The sequence below is a fragment of the Magnolia sinica genome, chromosome 6 (genome assembly GCF_029962835.1).
Source record: "Magnolia sinica isolate HGM2019 chromosome 6, MsV1, whole genome shotgun sequence".
NCBI lineage: Eukaryota > Viridiplantae > Streptophyta > Magnoliopsida > Magnoliales > Magnoliaceae > Magnolia > Magnolia sinica.
The window spans coordinates 97,827,479-97,852,091 of NC_080578.1; the positions used below are offsets into that span (position 1 = coordinate 97,827,479).

Consider the following 24,613-nt stretch of genomic DNA (forward strand, 5'->3'; position numbering starts at 1 on the left):
CTGATAGACGGAGATTGTCTCACATGAGCGCACGATATGCGCAAGATTGATGCATGATTGGATTGTATGACTCATGCATTGTGTGTTGTGATTACTGTACGCCCTAGTGACATCAGGGCCGTAGCCTCCACAGGCATATCATGGATGGCCAGATGGGACACCGGAAATATATTATTAGCATCGGGCTGTCATAGATGGCCCTGAGTGAAAATTTCTAAACTCTCTTAGTACCAGAGGATGCCCCAGCGTCAAAATCGAGTGGATATATATGAGCGCATGAGGGCCATATACCAGTAGGCCGCGTCTCCCACTGTGTTGTGGTCGGTTGGGAGAGGATGTGGCCTTACCCGCCTGAGGGAGTAGGCATAGCTAGGTTGAGTTTGACCAGCTCGTGAATGGGTCCGCTATCGACATGCCAGGTAGATATTGGTCGACTACTAGCCAGGCGGATAGTAAAGTCTTTTCCACTTACCCAGTTGTGCGCTTGATGGGGCGGCAAACTGGTGTAGAGTGTACTAGACCCCGGTGATGATCCCAGAGATGAACAGTACCGATATGTGGACTTATTGGGCAGGAGTTGCATATTCATTCATTCACTATTCACTCGGGCTGGTGGTACGCAACTATTTGTTATGTTTATCTTCGTAATGACTAGGATTTCGGTTGGGGCGCCCGACTAACCTGAGATCAGGAGTTTACCACATTAAGTCTGACTATCTAAATTTAGGTATGAGACTGGTTTGGATAGAAGTCCCTTGTGATGGACCTCATAGCCTGCGATACTACATATCATCATCCCGACTTCACACTCCAGCATGGTCAATCCATAAGCATCGCATATTGTATTACATCCGTGGCATATGGTATTTTGGGTTACTGTGTTTCTGCATTTATATGGTCTAGATGCAACATTTGATATTTGGTTATTTATGACTCCTCATTTGCATAGCTAATCTGTATTGCGTACTCTGATATTGTTTGACTCATGGACTTGTCAGTATTTCCGCTTACTCTGATATCGTATGATTCATGATCTTACCTGTATTTCCAACATTGTATGATTATGACGTTGTATTTGTGTGCTTGACACTTATCTTGTGCACACACTTTCACTACCCTCTAAGCTTTTTATAAGCTTATGCACGATAGATGCGTGCAGGAGATGATAGGTTGCAGTAGCGTGGAGCTTGGAGTATGTAGCTGACTTCTGGAGTTTTGACTTTAACATATGTATTTCCCTTTCAGCATTGTATTCAAATATTTATATTAGTGGATATGTGATGATGATGTTGCCTTTGTGATTTGGGTAAACTTGTGGTTATGCCTCTTACGAAATAAATGCACGTTGGAAAATTCTCCTTGTAGGGTCTCAGGATGGAAACTTGGCATACGGGCACTGGGAGCCGAGAATGGGGCACTACGGAGGCTGTCGGCACCGGATTCGGCAATTGAGATTCCTGTCAATCCGATTTCTAGGTTTGGAGCGTGACAATCATGATGGGCCTCATACAATCATAACGGGCCTCGTATCATCACAATGGATCTTATACAATCATAATGAGTCTCATAGAATCACAATGGGTTTCATGCAATCACACAATGAGCCTTATATAATCACAATGGGCCTCATACAATCACAATGGGCCTCATGTAATCATACAACGGGCCTCATATAATCACAATGGGCCTCATACAATCACAATTAGTCTTACAATGACCTTATACAATCATAATGCTATATTAACACATACTCAGTGCATATACTAACATAGTCGTAATCAATAATCAGCCTATATATGGCGGGGTCCATAGAAGGACAACAAATCTAATCCATGACATGAGGATCGGTCCTCAACAGTGAATATACCAAATCCAATACCACAGATTCTTCTACCTATGGCTAGAGGTGATGATGTATCCCCCTCATAACAAGGATGGGGCTAGATGGCATACTCATGGGCCTAAGAGTGGGCTTCCAGGTTTGGGTACTTCTACTAGCATCAATGAGGACCCAAAGAATTGGGATAGCCTAATAAGGTGAGATGGATCATATACTAATAATAATAGGGGCCCATCAATTTAGGTTAACCCACTAAGAGAAAATGAGAATGAGCCTAATACAATCACAATGGGCCTCATACCATCTCAATGACTTGTATCATGATGTTATATTATCACGAACTTATAGTCGGCATCGATAATCGGCCTATACACAAGGCGTGGTCCATAGATGGACAGGAGATCCATAACATGAGGGTCAATCCTCAACTGTGGATATACCAAATCTGATAGCATGGATCCCTCTGTTTACGGTGATGACGAACTCTCCTCATATCAAGGTTGGGCCTAGGTGGCCTACTTATAATCTTAAGGATCCAGAATGGGCTTCCTTCACCATACTATCATATAGCTCGTTAGATGCCCTAGGGGGCCCAAATAAGTCCTAGATGGACTCCAAGATTAAAAACAACCCTACTAGTAACCAATAGGGGCCCAACATTTTAGGTTAGCCCAATAAGAATATATGGATCATGCAATTATCAATGGGGCCCAATGATTAGGGTCAACCCACTTAGAGATGAATGAGAATAGAGGTGGGCATGTCTGACCCGATCCGATGGATCCGACCCGATCAGACCCATTCCGAACAGAACCGACGGCTTAGATCAGGCTTGATCGAGTTTGTCCATCTAGATCCGATCGTTTTTCGGGTCGGGTTCGGATAGTGGTCTATCCGGACAGATCCAATCCGAAAACCCGAACCTAAATGATCCAGACCGATCCAACCTGAACTAACCCGGAGCGAGTAGTCGGGTAGTATAAATACTATTTTTTTAAACCCTAAACCCTAACTCACCCAAATCATTTTTACCCCTCTCTCTTTTCTTACCCTACCCTCCCTTTCCCGCTCGAACGAATGAGCGTTGCCCTGCTCTTCTTCTTCCTCTCCTCTTCTTCTTCTTCAACGCTCGATCCATCCGTCCCTCCGCTCGTCCGACGCCCGAACCCAGGCCATCGTTGCCTGCCTACATCGAATTGAGTAAGTAATCACGTTGCATGTGTTCAAATCAAAATAAATAGTCTTAATTGTGGGGCCTGCTTTAGATTGATTGTCATCACAAAATAAAGCTGGTCGATCAATCATAGCCATTGATGATAAAAGACCAATGGCATTTTCTCCAATCCAATCTAATTACTAAAGAGAGATGCCTATTACAAATCCATTCTGTCCATCAGTTTTGGAAGACCAGACATGTATTTAAAAATCAGGCAGATCTAAACTTCACGTGGGCCATACCACACAAATAGTAGGGATTGAATGCCCGCCATTGGAAACTTTGTGGGAGGTGGTGCAGAAATTGTATCAGGATAATATTTGTTGCTGCACTTTATCTGAATAGTAATAACCCTATGAACGACTTGGATGGCATATAAACATCATGGTGGGCCCTAGGGATTCTTCAATGGTGCAGTTTCCATTTTCACTATTTTATCATATGGTCCACATGAGTTCTGGATCTGCCTCATTTTTAGACTCTACACTATTTTAAGCTTGCAGAACTGATGGATGGAATGGATTTCTGACGAATATCATGGCCGCCCCTAAAACTTGAGTTTTGGATAGTTGATGATGATAATCAAGGTAACCCAAATGGTATTTAGAAGATGGGTAAAGATCATGATAATGAGGCTGGGAATCTCAAGTTTTCTAGGACCGATCCGAACCTTGCCCAATCCGATCTGACTCGGTTTTCCTGACCGAGTTAGACTCAGATTGGTTCAAGCCAGTAGGGGTTCGGGTCGGTCCGAGCCAGATGACCCGGACTCGGTCCCGGATTGGTCCGAGTTCGGGTTGGGCCATGCAGAATTCGGACCGAGTCGAGTTGGACCCAATCTGATCCGACTCGGTTCGATGCCCAGCTCTAGATGAGAATGAGCCTAACAAAGGCCTAAGGGAAAGGTCACAATGTGGATATTTAACTATCATTGCCCATCAATGTGGACATTTAACCAACACTGCTCCCAAGGAGTGTCCCACATAGAGCCTAACATATAGTAGGCCCATGGCCTCACACAAGGGCCCCATATACAACATAATGGGCCTCACACAAAGGGCCTAATATACATCACGATGGGCCTCACTCATGGGCCACATATGCATCACATTGGACCTCCCTCATGGGCCACATATACATCATAATGGGCCTCACTCATGAGCCACATATACATCACATTAGGCCTCATCATATGGGTCACTCATACTGTAATGCGTTGAAAATCGAGGGTTGAGCAGGCACCCAACTCCCGAGTTCCAACGCATCACTTATACAACATAGATAATGATGATTTGATGTTGTCCATGTTAGTGCATAAAATATGAATGAGATTAAGCTAAATAAGCAAATCATACTCCAGGGACAGTTGAACTTACGCAAGCGGAAGACTGTGATCGGTGTATAAAATATATAAATCATTGTAGGTCCCCAAAGTATGAACGCATTGCCAGGTCAAATAGTTACAAGTATTATTTCAAAATACAAAATGTCCAAAAAGTAATGGTCCACTACAAGTATAAGCCCTGAAGCCCCGTCGATCAGAACAGTTTATAGAAACCCGCCTGAATATTGCATGCATGAGAATGCCTCCTCATCATCCTCAAAGTCCGGCTCCTCCTTGTAAGCTGCACCATCATCTGAAACTACAACAGGGTCTAGTTGGTGTTTAAAACATCGTCCCGAAACGTGGGAGTGAGTGATCAACTCAATGGAACAATAAAGCAAAGGTTAACATGTTATCAATTCAGTCAAGCAGTAATGATAACACAATACAACCATCAGGTCCTAAGTACTCTTGTTAATGCAAGAATGATATGGGATAATGATGCATGCCCTCGCCTCCGCTCCCTCAGCGACTTCATCTCACGATCGCGGCATGAAACACTTCTTCAGTGCTTGACCTGCTACGCCAAAGGCATACGTAATGCGGTGCATGCACGTGATTAGCTAGGTTGCTTACTTAAGTTTATTCATACAGCAGGATTGGGAAGCTAAGGTACCTCTCTTATATCATTTTGCAAATGATGATCCATTTTAGGGTCATCAGTCCTAGTAAATCTCATACGATGTTACAGTTACAGGTCGCTACAAAGGGCTCGTCACCTCGATGCATGCCTGGTTTATACTCCTGTTTGCTACAGCGAGACTCGTCACTTCAGCGCAGTCTTAGAGTATACTCGAGGTCACTACGAATGGCTCGTCACCTATACGTAGGCCGACAGCTCGAATATAGTGTCACATACCACCATATTCGGCTCACGAGTTTGGGTTGCTCACTGGTCACTACGGGGAGGCTCGTCACCTCAGCGTAAGCCGAGAGCTCGACCATGGTGTCCCATACCACCATACCTAGCTTATGAGTCTTAGCGGATCAAGGTACCAAGGTTAAAGGAGTTTCCACTGGTAAGTTTGGTACCTTAGATTCAAGCAGTAGCGTCCATATATGGTGAACATACATCCGGTCAATCGGGTTACTTGACGAGCTCGATTGGTACGAGCGCACTTTGACTTGATCGACATGGAGTGCGTAAGCATTCCGCGTGGCCTCACCACTGCCGTCAAATGACGTACGAATCGGATTCGTCAAACATGGCCGGTGTGGCGAAACAACCTTAGCCACTAACCCAGGACTTGTTACTGATTGCCTGGACTATCTCGTAGCCCCACTCACATTCTAAACAATCGCACTCACATATAATAATCCAAAACAGCATGTGACAACCAGTGTAAATATAAATCTTACTTAAGCATTTGAACAACCACATCATCCACATGTCATCACACATAAGCATTTCATCTATAATCACATAGTAGTAAGATAAGCTTCACACAGAAAACTGTAACTACGTATGAGGGGATCGAAAATCCTATCTCAACACCCTCATTAGATACATTACATCAAGCATTTTCTCATTTAGGCATTTTATCAAACACTTAGACTATATATTACATACATATAATATATTAGTTATAACACATATTACAACAAATCCTTCCATATATGAGTTGCCATATGTACAACAATCAAGTATTCCCAATCAGAAATCATGGCAAGCATAAATCATAATTTCATACTCATTCAGACATTTCAACAAACACATGAAATGTATTTAAAATCAATATAGTTCACATATATGTGTAATATACGAAAACCCTCGTATCTAAGCACATGTGATAGCAATCAAGGCAGTCATAAATCATTACTGACATTGAAAGCCTTGAAAACCATAACCTAAATATTTATAATCGACACCTTATGCCGGTAAACAAGTATCGAACTCAGTTTGTACACTGAGTGTTTGTCTACGGCACAACGGCAACTTACAATACGAAATATGTTAGCTATTTCATCACTTACACAATTTGAAACCCTAAAATAGGTTAGGGCTAGGTTTTCTTACCTAAGAACGGAAATCGGAATCGCTCGTATATCGCTACAGACGCGATAGATAAGCATGTGGAGTGGTATGATTAAATTCCAAGAACAAACGCCAGCACACTCTCTCACTTCCTCTCTCTTTCCTTCTCTTTTCTCTCTTCTCTCTCCTAGGGTTTCCCAAATTCGTATGAGATGAGAGAGAGAGGGTTTAAGGCCCTTATATAGGCCCAGGTCTGATGGAAATGGCCCCAGGGCCAAGGTATACTTAGGTTATATCCAAAGGGCATCTGTTTCAGCCTAACGGAGCACTTCTGGTGGCCCTTCTTCTGTGTGTGCTCAGACTTAAGCTCCCTGACATTGGATCTAGGTTAAGCTGAGTTTTCGATTGAATCGAATTTACAGATCGATCGTGGCGGACCAGTTTCAGTTCAACGGTCACCGGTACTCGATCAGGGCCATAGAGTGTACTGACATGTATTGAAATTTTTTCCTGATCCAAGGGTGTAATTGGGTCAGATTCTGACGGTCTGAATCTTTATATTTGGACCTGCAAGTGATCGACTCAGTTTACTTAAGTTTCAATTCATTTCATAAAGATATTCAAGTTTCTCACACACTTCACTCCGAGCTCAAGTTGTGCACTTCTGGGTACTATTAGGACTTGATTTTCGAGGTGGTTGTCAAGTCTAGCAAGGCGGTCATAATCGTATAGTTTTGGGGTAATTGAACTTTCGACGTGTAGTCCAGGTCCGATACGGAGTTTCATGATGCTCTCGAGAGCAACTGGGTTTTGAGATTGATCCTAGATTTTTAGATAATATTGAGTTAGTGATTCTACTAGTTTTGGGTCTTACAGTTCGTATAAAAAGTAGTTCAAGCTAAATCCATCGATTGTCTAGTTCAGTACTTAACCAAACTCCGCCCTAATTATGACAGAATAAGGTCCTAGGGCAATTTTATGCCCCCTTTTTGGCACTTTTAGTTAGTATGTTATTTTAATTATTTTTTTAATAATTCATCATCAAGTTTACTTGGTCTTCACTAAATTTCATGAGATTTCTTGTTGTCAAAAAATTCTAAGAATTCTAGAAGCAGTAGCTGTCCAACGAATGATTTTCAGAAAGTTGTCACAACGACCTACTTTTAATTATATTAAATATTTTATTATATTTTTCACTTATTTTTATATGAAACTATACTCATTTATCTTCAATTTAGCTTTTGAATCACCTAAATCGGAGTTATAAAGAGGGAGATATGACTTTTTGAAGTTGGATAAAAAATGCAGAAAAAAGGCAGAAAACGGGCCGCCTGATGCGCTGCGGCCCGCTGGCCTACGAGGCCTCGCCGATCCGGCGAGGGCATCGCCACTCGCTGGACCCTGGGGCGATGGCTCACCCCAAGGGTGATGCCATCCCCCCCCCGGGGGGTGCTGGGAATATGCGGGACCCACCTGGGGTCCCCCCGATTTGCGTTGTTTGGGCCCCGACTCCGTTTGATGTGGTTTCGCCGATCTGAGATTTGAAACAGGTGCATCTTTCAATCTGGAATGGGTTACGCGGCATGCAATATATGATTTTGGGGTAGGAGAAGATAATCTATCCAAATAACCTATTTATATCATGAGATTCCAAAAAGGTTAATGGTCAAAAGCCCATTTTATTTATGTATTTTACCATGCATAGTAAGTTTTAGTTTAAGTATTGTTCTTCACCATTTAAACTTTAAGATTAGTATCTAATATGAAAGTACTTAAAAAATTTTGAAGAATAAGGTAGTGAAAGGTGAGATTTTTGAAGGAAATAGGTTGAAAGAGGATTTAAAGCTTTAGGATTGAGTTCTGAGAAGTCAATTAAGGTGTTATGATCGACTCATTGCCCAAGGACGTCTAATTCCAGGTTCAAAAAAATCTTGGGTGTTACACATACATTACAATGGGCTGCACATATGGGCCATACAAGCATCATATTGGGCCGCACATATGGGTCATAAAAACATCATATTTGGCCTCACCACATGGGCCATATATACATCATAATGTGCCTCACTCATGGGCCACATATACATTACATTGAGGTGGGCCCTGCACATTCCAAATGGGCCACATATACATCACATTGGGCCTCATCAAATGGGCCACAAATACATCATAATGGGCCTCATCACATGGGCCATATATACATCACAATAGGCCTCACAACAGGTGGGCCTTGCATACACCAGCAGGTGGGCCCTGGACGTTACAGATGGGCCTTGCACGCTGTAGGTGGGCCCTGCGTATGAACGGCCTGTATGAAACACATACATCACGGTGGGTCACATCGGCTAGGTAGATGGACAGCGTGGTATAAAACACATGCATTAAGGTGGGTCCCACTGTTCGGACCACTGGACGGTATGGATATAAGACACATGCATCACATGTGGGTCCCATTTGACGGACAACACATATAAAACACACATATCATGTGGTCCACACAGATGGACGGTGTTGATAAAACCCATACATCATGGTCGATCCCACACAGCACCGTCCAGAGATGGATGGTGCAGATACAGAATACTGACATCAAGGTGGGTCCATCCCACACATGTAGCACGTGTGGGGTGGCCCCCACACCACTGCCAAATGGATGGGCGGCATGGACATAACACATACCTTGTGATCAAACCACGGAACTTGCAGGCGTCAAAGCAGCAACATTGCTGCATTGGATCCACCGTCCCACGTGGATGGCAGGGATGAAATACATACATTAAAGGTGGGTCCACATGTGTGGGACCCACTAGCTTTTAGAAAAAAATTGATATTTGTTTCCCCTTCATACGGTCCAGCAACACTTTCATACAGTTCAACAGCAACTGCTGCTGGACGTCCTAAGGCTGGACGGTCTGGATGACCGTCATCAAGGTGGGCCCGTGATCTAGCCAAAATGGACAGACGTGATGAATGTGGAACACACATAATGGGCCCCTCAATACATGCATCAATTGGGTCCCACCACATGTGGGCCCTCAAATCATTAAGATCAATGGTGAAAATTCTAAGATCACCCACCGATTCCACTTCTTCTAGGCTCCTTGGAATGCTAAGCTCATTGGCTTCAACTTTGATGGAGGATGATGAAGATCGAAGGGTGGAGATGAGAGTTTATGGGGTAGGAAGTAGGCCACACTATGCTCATCTCTTGGAAATACTTGGACGGTTGCTCTCCTTGGATTGCTTGGAATGGGTAGGGAAGTGGGATGGGATGAAATGATGGATATAAGAAAGGGATGGGTGGAGAGAGAGAGAGAGAGAGAGAGAGAGAGAGAGAGAGAGAGAGAGAGAGAGAGAGAGTTGACTTTGGGAAGGCTTGTGTAAGAGAGGGATGGGTTGGGTATGGGTTGTGATGAGATGTATACTTGATTGATTGATGTGATGTTTGGGTAGAGATTCTCTCAGAATTCGCAATGTGCGGTGTTTCCTCGAGATATGCACGGGTCCACATCTCTTATCCTGGGTATCGCATCGGTGCGCAAGACGCGGCAATGGTGCGGTCGGAATGGTACAAGTCTCGGGTTGACAAGATGCTACTCAGAGTCATGTGTAAATGCTATTTACGCATTGCGGGTTGCCGGAATTCGACCGGAAGGATCCCGGGATTCTACGGAACAGTATGGACTGGGTTACAGGCCTTACAATGGATCCTTAATCTTAGCCTGATTGTCTTCATCAGAGGGATCATGACGTTCTCAGGATTAATCCCAACTCTGATTAGTGGGCCACAAACATCTCCCATCAAACGGACCAGTTAAGAAAAAAAATCTGAGAAGCCAACAATTTTGGATCTATTTGGAGACTTACTTATTCGAAAAGAATTTTGTATACACAAAGGATCCATAATCAACGAGGAAACCTAGTGAGGATTTTACCGCCTTGACATGCTATAAGAGGAGCAAATGAAGAAGAGCTCAAGGCCTTACGCCAAACACATTTATCTACTTTTCAATTTATCTTAGCATAGCCCATCCTAGTTCAAGCATTGATCGCTACTGTTTAATGGCTTCTGCTACAGTGCCTTAGGAGTAGAGTTAAACAACCACAATCTTAAGTTGTAGGATCATGATTAATTGAGTTCCACGTTCCAATTTAGCTGATCATACCCACATCTTTCCGACCATACGCCTTGATCGTCGGTTCCGATAGACGAATCAACTAATTATCTCTCGTTTATTTTATTTATGTGGTTGTTTGATACATTGTTGATTGTAATGGGTCCTACATTTAAATATTACTAAAATCAACATTGCTTATCCTTCTTTTATTTATCTGTCCATCCTTATTCCTCTGAGAAATGTTAAGTTAAACTACCGGTGAAAGAACAAGTCATTAAGTTTGTAAATGTAAGTCTATTGTCACAAGGCAAAAAAAATCTAATCGGAAGGGGTAACGTCTACTCTTTCACAAATCGCCCAAATGCTGAGCGCAACTAGTGGTTGGGAGGATAATTAGATCATGTGTCCAATCTCTAATCAGTCCATCTCAATGTAGGGGAACACAAGCAATTCTATTAAACCTTGAGTCGAGACTTTGGCATGCCTGCGCATCATAACCATAAATGAAAGCCGAATATAGGTCCTTGTTCACATGTGTAGCCTTGTGTTTAATTGAATTGGTAGCAACACTCTTTTGGCACACCTGACAAGATACAACTTTCTATATTTCTTAATAGAAAAAAATGCATCCTAAATAAAAAAGACTAATTTTGTGGCTGATGCTGTGGAAGAGTAAGAAGACCTGGGCCAAAATTATGAGCTTGTTATTGACATTGATGCAATATCATCTTCCCAGCAATCTCTAGCAATTTTATTGCATTCTTCGACCAATCGTTAGATACGTGCAACATGTCACTAGATTATCTAGGTCACAACTTAAGTTAAACAAGAAATTAACCCAAAGTCTTCTTGTGAGACTTGGAGCCATTGATAAACATTCTCCCCTACTTCATCCCAATGGATATGAGGAAGAGTGACCTGCCGAGCTTCCAACTGAAGCTAGTCAGATCAAATCACAAAGGTTGCCCTTCACTGCCTCCACTAGTGGCGAGGAATGACTGAGATGGTTGATTTTATGGGGGGCAGTTGACTGTCCAATTGTTATCTTATGGCCATAGGGTCGAACCTCTTGGAGCGCAACCTTTAGGTGGTTTGGTCAGCCATAATGGAGTTCAGAGGGTAGAGTACCTATGGGGGCAACCTCAAGTAGTGTCGACCGTCTATCAAGGATATCATACGGCTAGGCACCCATGGGTACCCTTCGACGGTGCATCTCTATCATAACAACAACCATAGGATAAAGCCACCTGAGGGGGCAACCACCGGCCATTACTCGACTCCACTAAGGACAACATAGGACTAAGGAAAACACTCGGGGAGCAACCATTGTCTGCACCTTTCGTCCATAACGGCTACTAAAGGGTAGAGGCACCGGGGAGGCAACTTCCTATTGTACCTTACCCAACGGTTCTTCTTCATGTGACACAAGGCCCCAAACTCTGAACAATCTCATAGATACCTCAGTCAAAAAAATATGTCAGGCCCACAACGGTTGCTCATTTGAGACGATATTATAGGGCTCATCCAGGAGTATGGAGTACAACCAAATGACCGATGAGTGGCTCACAATAACTTCCTGAAGCTCAATTATTTAGGAATTCTTTAACATGATTGCTTTCACTCAATACAAAAACCTACCAACTAACTCGGTTCAAACCTAGACCAAGACGGAAGATCAATTTTATATGCATTTTCACTAAACTGAAGTGAAAGTATACATGGCCGACCTTTTCAAGCTAGGGCAATTGTTGGAAGAGTCAGTTGAACAATTTATTGCCTGATTCAAGGGTACAAAAACCACTGCTTGGTTATTCACCCCCGAGCTTCACTTGCTAAGCGCAACGTTTCAAGTTGCTTGACACCCCATGCAGACGATTCAGCCTTCTGCGCATTTTAGCCGCCGCATTGTCTCTTTTCTCCTCTAGAGTAGTTGTCTCCTCTCCTTTGATAGTCTCCCAATAATTGTAGCAACCTGGCGACAACGGTCATTCATCATCTTGATTTTGACTTCCAAGCTCATCATACGCCTCACAAGCTCTTCCACCTCTTAATTGAGTGCTATAAGTCACTTATCAATTTGCCCCATTTCCTCCCGCAATGCATCCTCCTCACGGCCAAGTGCCTAATGTTGGAATATTTGGTTGAATTAAATAGACTATTAAAAATCGAGAACAAAAAATAAAATAAAATCTGAGAAAGAAGATTTATTGAACTGAGTCGAGGCGTGACGTGAGTCACTCGGCTTGAAATCGAATTTGCTCCCCTTGAACAACGTCCCAAGTACAACAGGCTTCCAGAGCAATCGACCTCCAGGATATAATGACTATGACCCAGTTCCAGTGGTGCACTTACTGTACACGGAGTAGAACCACTTGTAGTTTAACCCAAAAGTGCTGAGTTGTCTCAGCAATGAACTCAACAACAACAAAAACTTATAAACCAGTAAACCAGAACAGAGAGAGTTTTATAAGAGGAGAAATGATTTTTCGTATTTTCAAAATATGAATCGGAAGTCTTTATATAGAAAGGGTTAGGTCCATTGGGTTTAAACCCAATAGATACGACCAACCGGAATGGACACATCTCTCTGGTTTAAAATGAAAAGGTGTGAGCGCGAGTACACTCTTGCAAATAAAGTCCTGTGAGTACCTAAACACACACCCACGCGAGTACACTCGCACCCGCATCCCCCGACCAAATTCACACGCTCCAAGGTAAAAAACCTATCTTATATACAAGATGTTTTTCTTTGTTAAATCTGATGTGAGACAAAACTTACGACTCAAAAGCATCAAAAATTTCAAATATGGAAGGAAATCGAAAAACTTGAAAATCAAATTTTAATATTTATTTTGAAACAAAATACAATACCTAATACTCACCTTGAATGGACAGGGAGGGTTCTATCATCCTGTTCTGCGCATCAAAGCGCCTATCACAACGTCCAGGCCATCTCATATAACCATGAATTCATACAAGGCCGACAGTATTTCTTACCCCATACATCGTCGATCCAGCTCACTAAGAGTCTCCTCGACGCGGGCAAGCCCTTACGAGGAAGTGGGGGTGGCTAACACTGAAGTCATGGTATCGATCCCTAGTGGGGGTGGCTAACACTGATGTGTGAACTGACAGTGGGGGTGTACGAACAAGCTAACAGGAAGAAAAAAAAAAAAAAACACTCTTACGAGGAAGTCAGATTGAGCACATCGAGTGGAAGAATCGATCGATGAACTGTTTCAACCCCTCGACACTTCGACATGCGGAATGACCATCTAACACTCATCGAGTCATCATTAAACCCTTCAGACGGTCGAAGGCCTCGAGAGCAGGAATCTTTACGAGATTCTCTGCTTTTGCCCTGCCGCACGAGGAAATGGTGAGACCTCCCTAGCAAAGGAAAGACGCCTGTTCCAGCCAAGGTAACAATCACCCAATTCCCAGAGTCGATAGTAGTCGACCATACGTGGATTCCTAATCCCGATAAAAAAATTTAAATCCCAAATTATGAGATTTTCAAAATCAATGAAGAAATTTCGGGTAAAAATCCTATTAATTTAAACTTTTAAATATTTATTTCAATAGTAAAAATTTAAAAAACCACCAGATTATGAAAATCCCGTGATAACCATCTGATATTTACGAGATTTTGAAAATTTTAAAATTTTAAAACCAAGGGATTTATTTCACGAAAATTTCATAATCTAATGGACTCCCATGATAGTTCACCACCATTGTTGGGACTATTCCACCGTACATATACATAGTTGTCCAGCAATCAATTCCCAACCGTCTAATTTTACACTGAACGGACAGTAATAACCATCTGATTTGAACCATCCATTTAATATCCATCACTTGGAAGGTTAGGATTGGTCAGTGAGATTTTTGAAACACGCTCCATCCACAATGTTTCCCACCATTTGGATGGCTGGGATAGCCTGAAGAGTCACCACCACTTTCAAAATGCTTGTGAACTATTATAGGACTTCAAAAGAGTGTAAGCCAAACAAGGAATTTTAAACTTTGCCCATACAAAGAGGTGACCACAACACAAATCAATGCCAAAGAACCCAAATGATAAAGCAATACAAAAGGAATGGTTCCCTTTGGAAGAAAACCCAAATTGCATTTTGCCATCCAAACGTGTACACGTAATGTCTATTACATATAAATCCATGCAAGTTCAAGTCCCTCATTCAAAAAATATTTCTTGCTTTCTCTTGCTACGCAGATACCAAATAATAGGAAGCAAAAATAAGTTAAGGAGAGAGAATTAATACAACGTCCCAAGCTAACATGGCCCGCTCTTATAAGGAATTCGAGCCGTCGTTTGATGAGAAACAGGAGGATGGATGTGTTACCGTCGTCATCAGTCTTCCTGGTATTGATCAGACCTCTCCTTTTCTTTTTCTTTCTTTTTTCTTTTTTCTTTTTTTTCCTTCTTTTTTTTTAAAAAAAATTATTTATTTATTATTTATTTTTATCTTTCATTTTTTAAAAAAAAATTGGCCATTTATATGGCTGCTATCCCAAAATGTGCCAATGTGGCATGTGTGCGTGAGAGAGTGAGATTGTGACCATTGATCAGGTGAGCACCTCTTGGTTGTTCCACGGCCCAAAATTCAGGGTGGATCCTGTCATCATGTGCGTCACATGTACATCGTTTTAGGCCCAAAAAATTGATGGGCTAGGCTCAGCTAGATTTGTGTCAGGCCCATAAAATGATAGGCCGGGCTCAAACAAGCTGAAGCCCGGCCCACCGAAATTCTTCCATTTTTAGCACAATGCTGCTAATCTTAGTAAGCTCTAATCAATGACATTTTGGCTCCAGAATTCAAAAAGGATCAACTAAGAATCCAACTGGACAACTATGGCAATATGAAGATCAGCGGGGAGCGCCAAATCGACAGCAACAAATGGAACCGCTTTCGCAAGTACATTCGTGTGCCCAAGGACTGTATCCTGAGCAAAATCAGTGCAAAATTTGAGAACGGAGCTCTCTACGTGACCATGCCGAAAACGACCACTCAAGCCCGCTGGTCCACACTCGGTCGACGCGGTTTTTTATTTGGATTGAACATGCCCAAGAAAATGGTTGTGGGTGTGGTGATAGGTACTGTGGTTGTGGTGGCACTTGGGATTTATGTAGCATACAATGTTAGATCCCAAGAGAGAAATGTGGATTGAATATAGCATTATGTTTTCACTGATGAAGCTATTTTCTAATTGGATTGTACTTTGTGATACATCATCAATATCTAAATGTTTTTGGGTGTTTCTGCTTTCAAAAAGTATATATAGGCACTAAAAAAGGACACTTTTCTGTAATAGGCACAAAGTTTGTTAAACTACCCATGTGAATTAGGTTTAGGTTCTTGGAATTGCATCACAAAATGAAAATATGAGTTAGAGAGAGAGAGAGAGAGAGAGAGAGAGAGAGAGAGAGAGAGAGAGAGAGAGAGAGAGAGTTTTTGTTTTTGGTCTCCTGCTTTAAATAGGACTGCTGAGTGTGACAAATATCATTGAGATTTTGTAAATGTTGCAATATTATCGAACATTTTGATCAAACAATATTATCACAATAATGTGGTGAGATGATAAAAATACACCACTTTTTAATTTTTCACAATTTATTTGCAGTTTTATTAGAAACATTATTGGAAAGATCAAATAATTTATTTTACAACTGGATTTTTAAATTTTAAAATCATCTATTAATTTATAATAAGTAGTTTTTAATATTTTATTTATAAGGAGATTTTATAATATTGCAAGAGAAATATCAATTTTTGAAAATCTCATTGGTCAAGGTGAGAATTGCATCACAACAGGACCAGAAAGGTTTTAATAATGGGTGTTTCCATCCCCACTATTTCTTGCTGTGTGATCCCCTCCAGTTTTAGATCTACCTCATGTCCAAGATTTTGTAAGAAATGATCTAGTGAAATGGTTGGACAGAGTAAATATAACACAGACATCATAGTGGGTCCCACCCTTCGTATGGATTTATATGTTCCCTGCAAGTGTGCTCTTTAACATCTCACTTTCTTGAGAGGAGGAATACCAAATGTACTAGCTAGTTTAGGATGGGTGGGACTTCACGACACATGCTTGTGAGATCTAGGCCATTCATTAGTTAGGACATCTTATAAGCATTACTTAGATCTAATTCATTAGTTTGTAACTTTGTATAGTTGCTACCATCTTTTATCCGTAAATCAAAACTGTGAATCTAATGGGCCATGACCAAATGATCTCAAAAGGCAGGCCTCTATTACTGCTAACAATGTCAGGAGTGGAGCCGCTCCCACTAGCAGTGGCCATTATTCTGTTAAAATTTTAATGGAAACACAATGGAAATTAATATAATTTTTTAAAATCTAATTTTTATTCTTACCTTAGGATCTCTCACCTTTGATAATATCATATTTCTATTCCAGAGACCCATTAAAAATGTTTAGATCATACCATTGACTATCCAATGATTTTGATAGTGTCCTGCTCTAAAAGTGGATAGCCCTGATTTGATCAACATGGTGTGACCACCTTTTAAATGGATTGGATATTCTACACATGTGACATGCATGTTGGGAAAGTAGATGTATCAACACATTGTCCTACTAGTGAAAAATTTAGCAATATCAACAATTTTTGGGCATGAGAATTTCTTCATATTTTGACACTTATCTTGCCGTGTTGCAAGAAAATTTTAACCGTAACTAATGAATGGTTTATAAAAACAATGTGGGTAAAACTGAATTAATTTAACTTTTGAATATTCATTTCAATCATGAAAATTTTAAAATTGTAGGAAAATCTGGTGATAACCATTTGATTTTCACAAGAATTTGATAATTTTAAAACTCACATATTTATTTAGTGAAAATTTCAAAAATTGGGAGACTAGCTTGATAATTCATCATCATTGCAGGGACTCTTCCACCGTACATATACATGTTTGGCAATCTATTCTCAACCCTCTGATTTTATATCAGACAGACAACAATATTTATTTACACTCATTTTTGGCATACTTATGTAGGTCATTAAGATGCTATCACGTATCGGCACTACGGGCATGGATAAGATCCTACTTGCATATCGAAAATATTGTTTATAATTGGCCCAACGTGCCCAAATCAAAGGATTTAGAAGACGTTACGTGAGAGCCATGCCATGTGTGGTGTGCATATATCAAAAGTACTTTCTGCAAGAGCAAGAGTCTCATTAATTTCTCAGTATTAAATGCCAGAATCTCAATAAAAGAGATCTCTATCTACCATAAAATGCTGTAACCTTTCTAAAAGCAACTTTGTATGGATCCCAAGGACATATGACACCAAGGACTCTAGCAACTTTCTAATGCAGGAGTCTAGAGGTGAGAGGATTCTAGCCGACGTACGCAAGAGTCTCTCTCTTGTACATGTGGCCGCACCCGATAGGTTACACTTATGCAAGAGAATCAATGAGATTTGCACAGTCAAACATTCAGATCTTTCACGATGCTTAAGACTATGCAATGCCATCAACTCCTAGAAACCTATATATACAACACTTCACAAGGGACTCTAGGCCTCATGCTATTACAACTAAGCCTATCTTTATTTATCTGTCCACCATGGATATTTATCTTTTTATTTATTTATTTTAGTTTAGCCATATCGCTATTCATAGCATAAGTCCCCTAATAATTAGTTTTAATTCTTAGCTTATCTTTTCATCCTTCATCTTCATCCACGGTATCCCGCTGGATTGTAAGGAAGATTGCTTAACTTCAAACGGAAGGTTAAGCGGCTTTCCTGTTATATGCTAGGTGATTTTATCGACTATCTCGCCATGAAGTCCAATCCATACCAAATGACGAACAGATAGTCGAATTATAACCACCTTGGTTCCTACCAAGACTACAAATAAACTGTCACCTTGCTGGCTATCTTGCCACAAAGCACGATTTCAATATGAGCAGTTGTTGAAGATTCACCTTTCATCAGCTATCTCGCCATGAGGCATGGTTTTTAAGTGAGCGAGGAATAGTCAACCATCTTGCATATCACGATTGTCCTACTATAAAGCTCAATCCTAATTGGGCAACGAACGGATCACCGTCCTTTAAGCCAATCATGAGTGCATTATTAGAAAAACACTTTCAACCTATATATTCTTCATCTATTTAGACCATTGAACTATGGTAGCAAACCATGCTGAAAGAATGAGTCTTTAAATTTGTTGACGCAAGTCTATTGTCATGACACAAAAAGAATCCCTTCAAAAGCGCCACAAAAAGAATCCCTTTAGAAGCGCTAACCCCTACCCTTTCACAAATCACCTTAGCGTTGAGCGTAATTGGTGATTGAGAGGATAACTTGATCCTGCGTCCAATATTCTCCAATTTGTCCATTTCATCATGGGGGAATACTAGCAGTTCAAACAAACATTAAGTCAAATAGACTCTACACACCCGCATATTATAATCACAGACGCGGAATCTAAATACAAGCCCTTGTTCACATGTATAACCTGATATTTGATTGAATCGATCAAAATAATAACCATCTGATTTTGCACTTGGAATTTAAACCCCTCACTAATTGTACTTTTAACCATTCATTCAATATTCTTCACTTGGAAGGTTAGGATTGCTTGGTCAGTGTGATTTTTGAAACACGCCCATCCACAATGTTGGATGGTCTGTATAGCATAACATGAATGTGACACGTGAAGTGGAAGAGTCACCACCATTTCAAAATGCTTGTGAACTATCATAGAACCTGAAAAGGGTGTACAGCAAACAAGGAATTTTGAACTTTGCCCATCCAAAGAGGTGACCACAGCACCAAAGCATAGTCCAATCAATACGAAAGAACCCAAATGATATACAGCAATAGAAAATGAATGGTTCCCTTTGGAAGAAATCCCAATTTGCATTTTGCCATCCAAACGTGTACTATCTATATATGTATAAATCCATGCAAGTTCAAGTCCCTCGTTCAAAAACATTTCTTGCCTTCTCTTGGTACGCGGATACCAAATAATAGGAAGCAAACGTTAAGGAGAGAGAATACAATGTCCAATCCTAACATAACCCGCTCTAATGAGGATAACCCACCGTCCAAACCTAACATGGCCCGCTCTTATGAGGATATCCAGCCGTTGTTTGATTGGAAACGGGAGGATGGATCTGATACCCTCCTCATCAGTCTTCCCGGTAATGATCAGACGTCTAATATTGTTGTTTCCCTTTCTTAATTTCTTTTCTTTTTTTCCTTAAATTTTTTTTTTTTCAATTGGCCATTTAGATGGCTGCTCTCCCAAAATATGCCAATGTAGCATGTTTGAGAGAGAGAGAGAGAGAGAGAGAGAGAGAGAGAGAGATTTTGTGGCCATTGATCAGGTGGGCACCTCTTTATTGTGCCACGGCCCAAAATTCAGGTTGGTTCTTGTCATCACGTGCGTCACATGTAAATCGTTGATCTCTCTCTCTCTCTCTCTCTCTCTCTCTCTCTCTCTCTCTTTTTTTTTTTTTTCTTTTTTCTTTTTTTTTTTTTTAAATTTTAATTTCAATTGTCCATCTTCTCATGGACATGTCATTGGGCGACTGAGCCCGGGTGAATCTTGGACCACAGCACATGCACGTGAGCTCACTAGATGAAAGACTAAGGATCTTTACCATACTAGCAATTTTATTTTATTTTTATTTTTTGTTTTGTTTTGTCTTGTTACCTGTCTCTCCGTTGGCTCTATAGTAGGTTGTTTTACTTAAGCAATTTATGCTTCAAGTAGCTTATCTGGTCTGTAATTGTTCAATAGTTAAGTATGTATGGTAAATTACATACTTACCTGTCAAAAAATAGAAAATTTTATTGGGTTTCCAATGTTAATTAAGTAATTTTTAAATATATTTCATTAACCTCTTTTTTAATTTTCTCCTCTTTTTCTTCTCTTTTAATTTTCCTTTTAAAATATCTTCTATTAATTTATTTTTTCCAATTTTGCTAATTCATTTGCAGGCCACTTTTAATATTTACTATCTATCATGTGTAGTTGATATTTGATGTGGATTGTTCATTATGTTGGGCCAACCTTAGCCTTGTCTTCAATCTATCGTGTGGGGCTTACCTTCAATATGGACCATCTACCTTGTAAGGCACACCTTCAATGTGGGCTACTTTGGATATGGATTGTCCATCATGTTGGACGATGGATGTGGATCATCCATCATTCAGGGCCTAACTTGAAAGTGGGCCTCTATCATGTGGGTCTTGCCTCAGATGTAGGCCATTCAGTACTAGGCACTGACCTTTGATGTGGAGCGTTCATTACGTGGGCCCACCTTAATATTATACATCCATCACATGGGGCCCACCTTCAATGGTCACTACCAATCATGGAGCACACCTTTAACGTGGACTGTCTATCTTGTGGGCCCCACCCTCGAAGTGAGTCGTCCATCATGCAGGGCTCACCTCGGATGTGGGCCATTTATCAATAAGGGCTGACCGTCCATTATATGGAGCCCAGCTTGATGTGGGTCATCCATCATGTGGGGCCTACATTCATTGTTCAGTACTATTATCACGTGCATCACCCTTTGATGCGAACCATCAATTGTGTGGCCCCAACTTAAAAATGGGCTATCATACAGTCCCTCTTCTACATGTGGGCCATTCATCATTAGGGGCCATCCTTTGATGTGGATCGTCCGTCATGTGGGTCTACCTTAATGTGGCCCTTCCATCATGTGGGGCTCATCTTTGATGTAGACCGTCCATCGTATGGGCCCCATCTTCAATGTGGTCCATCCATCACATGGAGATAAAGATTAAAAAAGTTAAAAAGTAAAAAAAGAAAGAATTTTTTACTTATAAGTAAATTTAAGCTAATAAGCTAGCAAATAGTGCGGAGGAATTTATATTTTACCAAATATAGATTAAAAAAGTTAAAAAGGATTTTTACAACAACATTGCTGAGGAATCTATATTTTACCAAATAGTGCCTCGGCGATTGGAGATTACATATAAGTGATTTTGGGGAATGCAATTACAAAAATATCCTGATTTAATTTTTTATCTGAAAATGAAAAGTAGTGAAATTTACAAGTTGTGGGGCCCACATGGTATGCATGGTGTTAACATGAACAAAATATCTGGCCAATCAAATTACGATGGATTACACTTGAATTGGGATATTTTGAATCTCATGTATTATTTTTTATGTATTGGCCCGCCTAACACATGAGCCTTAGAATCTTGATTCTCTATTTTGTTGTAAAGAAAAAGTAAAGAAGGGTAATAATGTAATTTCTCCTTTGTAAAGCACTGCTTGGGAATTTCAGTTCCGTCAGGCACTATTTCGTAAAATCCAAATCCTGGAGGAATTTTGTGATAAAAATTCCTTAATAAATCTTCAATTAGAGGAGTGTTAGGTCCTGTGCATGGTTTCAGGCCTAAAAATTTGATGGGCCGGGCTCAGATAGATTTGGGTCAGGCCTAAAAAGCTGATGGGCCGGCCTCAAACAAGTTAACGCCCAGACCACTGAAAGTCTTCCATTTTTTAGCATAATGCTACTAATTTTTGTAAGCTCTTATCAATGGCATTTTGGCTCCAGGATTCAAAAAAGATCAACTGAAGGTCAATCTGGACCGCTACGGCATGATGAAGATCAGTGGCGAACGCCAGATCGACGGCAACCAATGGAGCCGTTTCTCCAAGAACTTCGACGTGCCCGAGAATTGCATCCAGAATAAAATCTGTGCAAGCTTTGAGAAGGGATATCTACGCCTGAACATGCCGAAAACGGCCACTCAAGCCCAACACACATGGTGTTCCACACCGGAAAGTTGTAAGTGCAGTGGAGGCGGGTTTTTCTTTGGATTGAACATGTCCAGGAAAATGGTTGTGGGTGTGGTGGTGGCTACTTTGGTTGGGGTGGTACTTGGGATTTGTGTAGCATGCAATGTTAGATGTTTAGGGAGATATGGGAACTGAAAACGGCATTTCGTTTTCACTGATTAAGCTGTTTTCTAATTGGATTGTACTTTGTCATACATGATCAATATCTAAATAAACTCCACATTTAAGGGTTTTTATTTATTTATTTATTTATTTATTTTATTTATTTTTATTATTTGAGTAAGGTTGCTAATGGTTTAGGCCTACATGTTTGGTGCCTTCTGGGTCACAGGTCAGGCTGGGGCCTAGACTTTCTGTTAATGGGCCAAGGACAAGTTGGGTTAATGATGCATGATAGCTAAAATTGATAGAGTATATTGATAAAGCATGGCGAATTAATCCCTTTATTTTATAGCCTAGGCCTCACATTTCATGGTTTCAGATCTCGGCTGAACTCCCTCATGGGCCCCACTTTGCTTTACACGAGCCACCTGCCTCATATGTGCCGCCCATCCAAGTGTGCCCCTGCATCCTACAAGCCATCCCACTTAAGCTCGGTGTGAAAATGTCCATGTATTAGCTCGTAGTTTAAAAACCCTAAAACTTCGAATAAACTCGTCTCGATGTTCGGTTGGGTTGGGTCTACTCAATAGTTAATATCTATAAATTAAAATAGTAGGAATAGTGAGAAATATTTAAATTAGTTAACTTTGGTATAAGTTCAACTAAGCGCTTCTATTCTTTGGCCCCAAAGATCAGGTGTCCACTCATAAGGGCCTAAAAATTAAACCCAAGTCAGCCCATGAGGGCTTGGTATGAGAGCCCAAGAGGCTGGCTTTGCCCATGGACAACCATCTCCTCAGCCCATGACATAGAGAGGGTTGCGGATAGTTACATGGCCAAGATGGATCAGAAAAGGCCCGGTCGACGACAGAAGTGATCCAGACCATTGAACCTTAAATCGAGCGTATCTTGCAATCCGGAATGAGTTATATGACGTAAAATATATGATTTTGGGGTAGAACAAGCTACTTTAGCCAACCAACCCTCTACGCCATGTTGCGCAAGATGGATTTGCAAAATACCACCAGATCGACGGTCGTTTCCCTATTTTAATTTCGTTTTTACTATAAATAGTAAGTTTTCTTTTGATTATAACTCTTCATCCATTGGGCTTTAGGAGTTGCGTCCAACGTGAAAAGAGCTTAGAAAAATTAGGAGAACAGCTTAGTGAAGCCAAATAGGACACTTACTATTTTTAGCTGAAAACCTTGCGCACTAGTAGACGTCATGACTGTCTATAAATAGTAAGTTGCGAATTTTAGGAGTTTTAGTCGTAGTTTAATTCTGATTTCTCTCCCATTGCTTGGTACCCCTATTTAAAGGGTTGTGAACTCATTTTTATTGATTGATTAATCAATTTTAAATTTATTAGAATTTATTTCTATTTTCTGCTTTCTTTCCTCGTGGATTCAAGAAGTCTCTGTGAGGAGTCCAGAGAGGTTCCGTAGATTCGGAATAGTTATCCTCTTGAGGATGACGGTGCTCGACCTCACGTCCTTCCCTGTGTCAATTTGGTATCAAAACGAGGTTTTTCCTTGGATAGATGGCTTCTAATGACGGGTCGGGCAACAATCCCATGGGCGGTGCTTCAAAGAATTTACCTTTAATGGCGGCAGCTTTCGAAGCAGCGCAGCAAGAGAATCGGCAAGCCATGCAAGGGCTGCAAGCTTCTATCGATCGCATAGCGGATCTCTTGGCGGAAACCTTAGGGCAACTCCGTGTTCCTGGCGGTAATCCTCCACCACCAATTGCTGAAACTTGTAATCGCCCTGATCGCAGGATAGTGCCGGCAGTGCATTCAAGGGTCATTCCTGAGGAAGGGGGATCCAATGAGGAGGAGATCGATGACATAATCTTCCAACACTCCAAACAAGGCGGCGATCAAGTAGATCGAACAGATCGAGAATTCAAGATGCGGGTTGATATTCCTAACTTCAATGACCAACTACACATTGATGATTTTCTCGATTGGCTTTCTAAAGTTGAGCGATTTTTCGACTATATGGACATCCCTGAAGCAAAGAAGGTCAAGCTTGTGGCCTACAAGTTGAAAGGCGAAGCTTCAGCTTGGTAGGAACAACTGCAACTTGCACGAACCAGACAGATGAAAGCATCAATCTGCACA

General features: G+C 41.0%; 2 protein-coding genes across 2 annotated transcripts; both read left to right on the top strand.

The window, feature by feature from the left end:
* Positions 1 to 14,710: 14,710 nt before the first annotated feature.
* On the top strand, positions 14,711 to 15,864 carry LOC131250158 (inactive protein RESTRICTED TEV MOVEMENT 2-like). Its single transcript, XM_058250775.1, has 2 exons — positions 14,711 to 14,917; positions 15,368 to 15,864. The coding sequence occupies exons 1-2, from the start codon at positions 14,833 to 14,835 to the stop codon at positions 15,721 to 15,723; spliced, it is 441 nt and encodes a 146-aa protein (XP_058106758.1). The 5' UTR covers positions 14,711 to 14,832; the 3' UTR covers positions 15,724 to 15,864.
* Positions 15,865 to 19,427: 3,563 nt separating this feature from the next.
* Positions 19,428 to 22,625, top strand: LOC131250159 (18.3 kDa class I heat shock protein-like). Its single transcript, XM_058250776.1, has 2 exons — positions 19,428 to 19,741; positions 22,142 to 22,625. Exons 1-2 carry the CDS (start codon positions 19,429 to 19,431, stop codon positions 22,519 to 22,521), a joined length of 693 nt encoding a protein of 230 aa, XP_058106759.1. The 5' UTR covers position 19,428; the 3' UTR covers positions 22,522 to 22,625.
* The last annotated feature ends 1,988 nt before the right edge of the window (positions 22,626 to 24,613 follow it).

Bases quoted from the DNA above. Each gene is read 5' to 3' on its own strand.
- LOC131250158 (XM_058250775.1), top strand. From the start codon at position 14,833: ATGGCCCGCTCTTATAAGGAATTCGAGCCGTCGTTTGATGAGAAACAG. The intron at 14,918-15,367 runs GTATTGATCAGA...TTTTGGCTCCAG, and splicing joins CGTCGTCATCAGTCTTCCTG to AATTCAAAAAGGATCAACTA.
- LOC131250159 (XM_058250776.1), top strand. From the start codon at position 19,429: ATGGTTCCCTTTGGAAGAAATCCCAATTTGCATTTTGCCATCCAAACG. The intron at 19,742-22,141 runs GTAATGATCAGA...TTTTGGCTCCAG, and splicing joins CCTCCTCATCAGTCTTCCCG to GATTCAAAAAAGATCAACTG.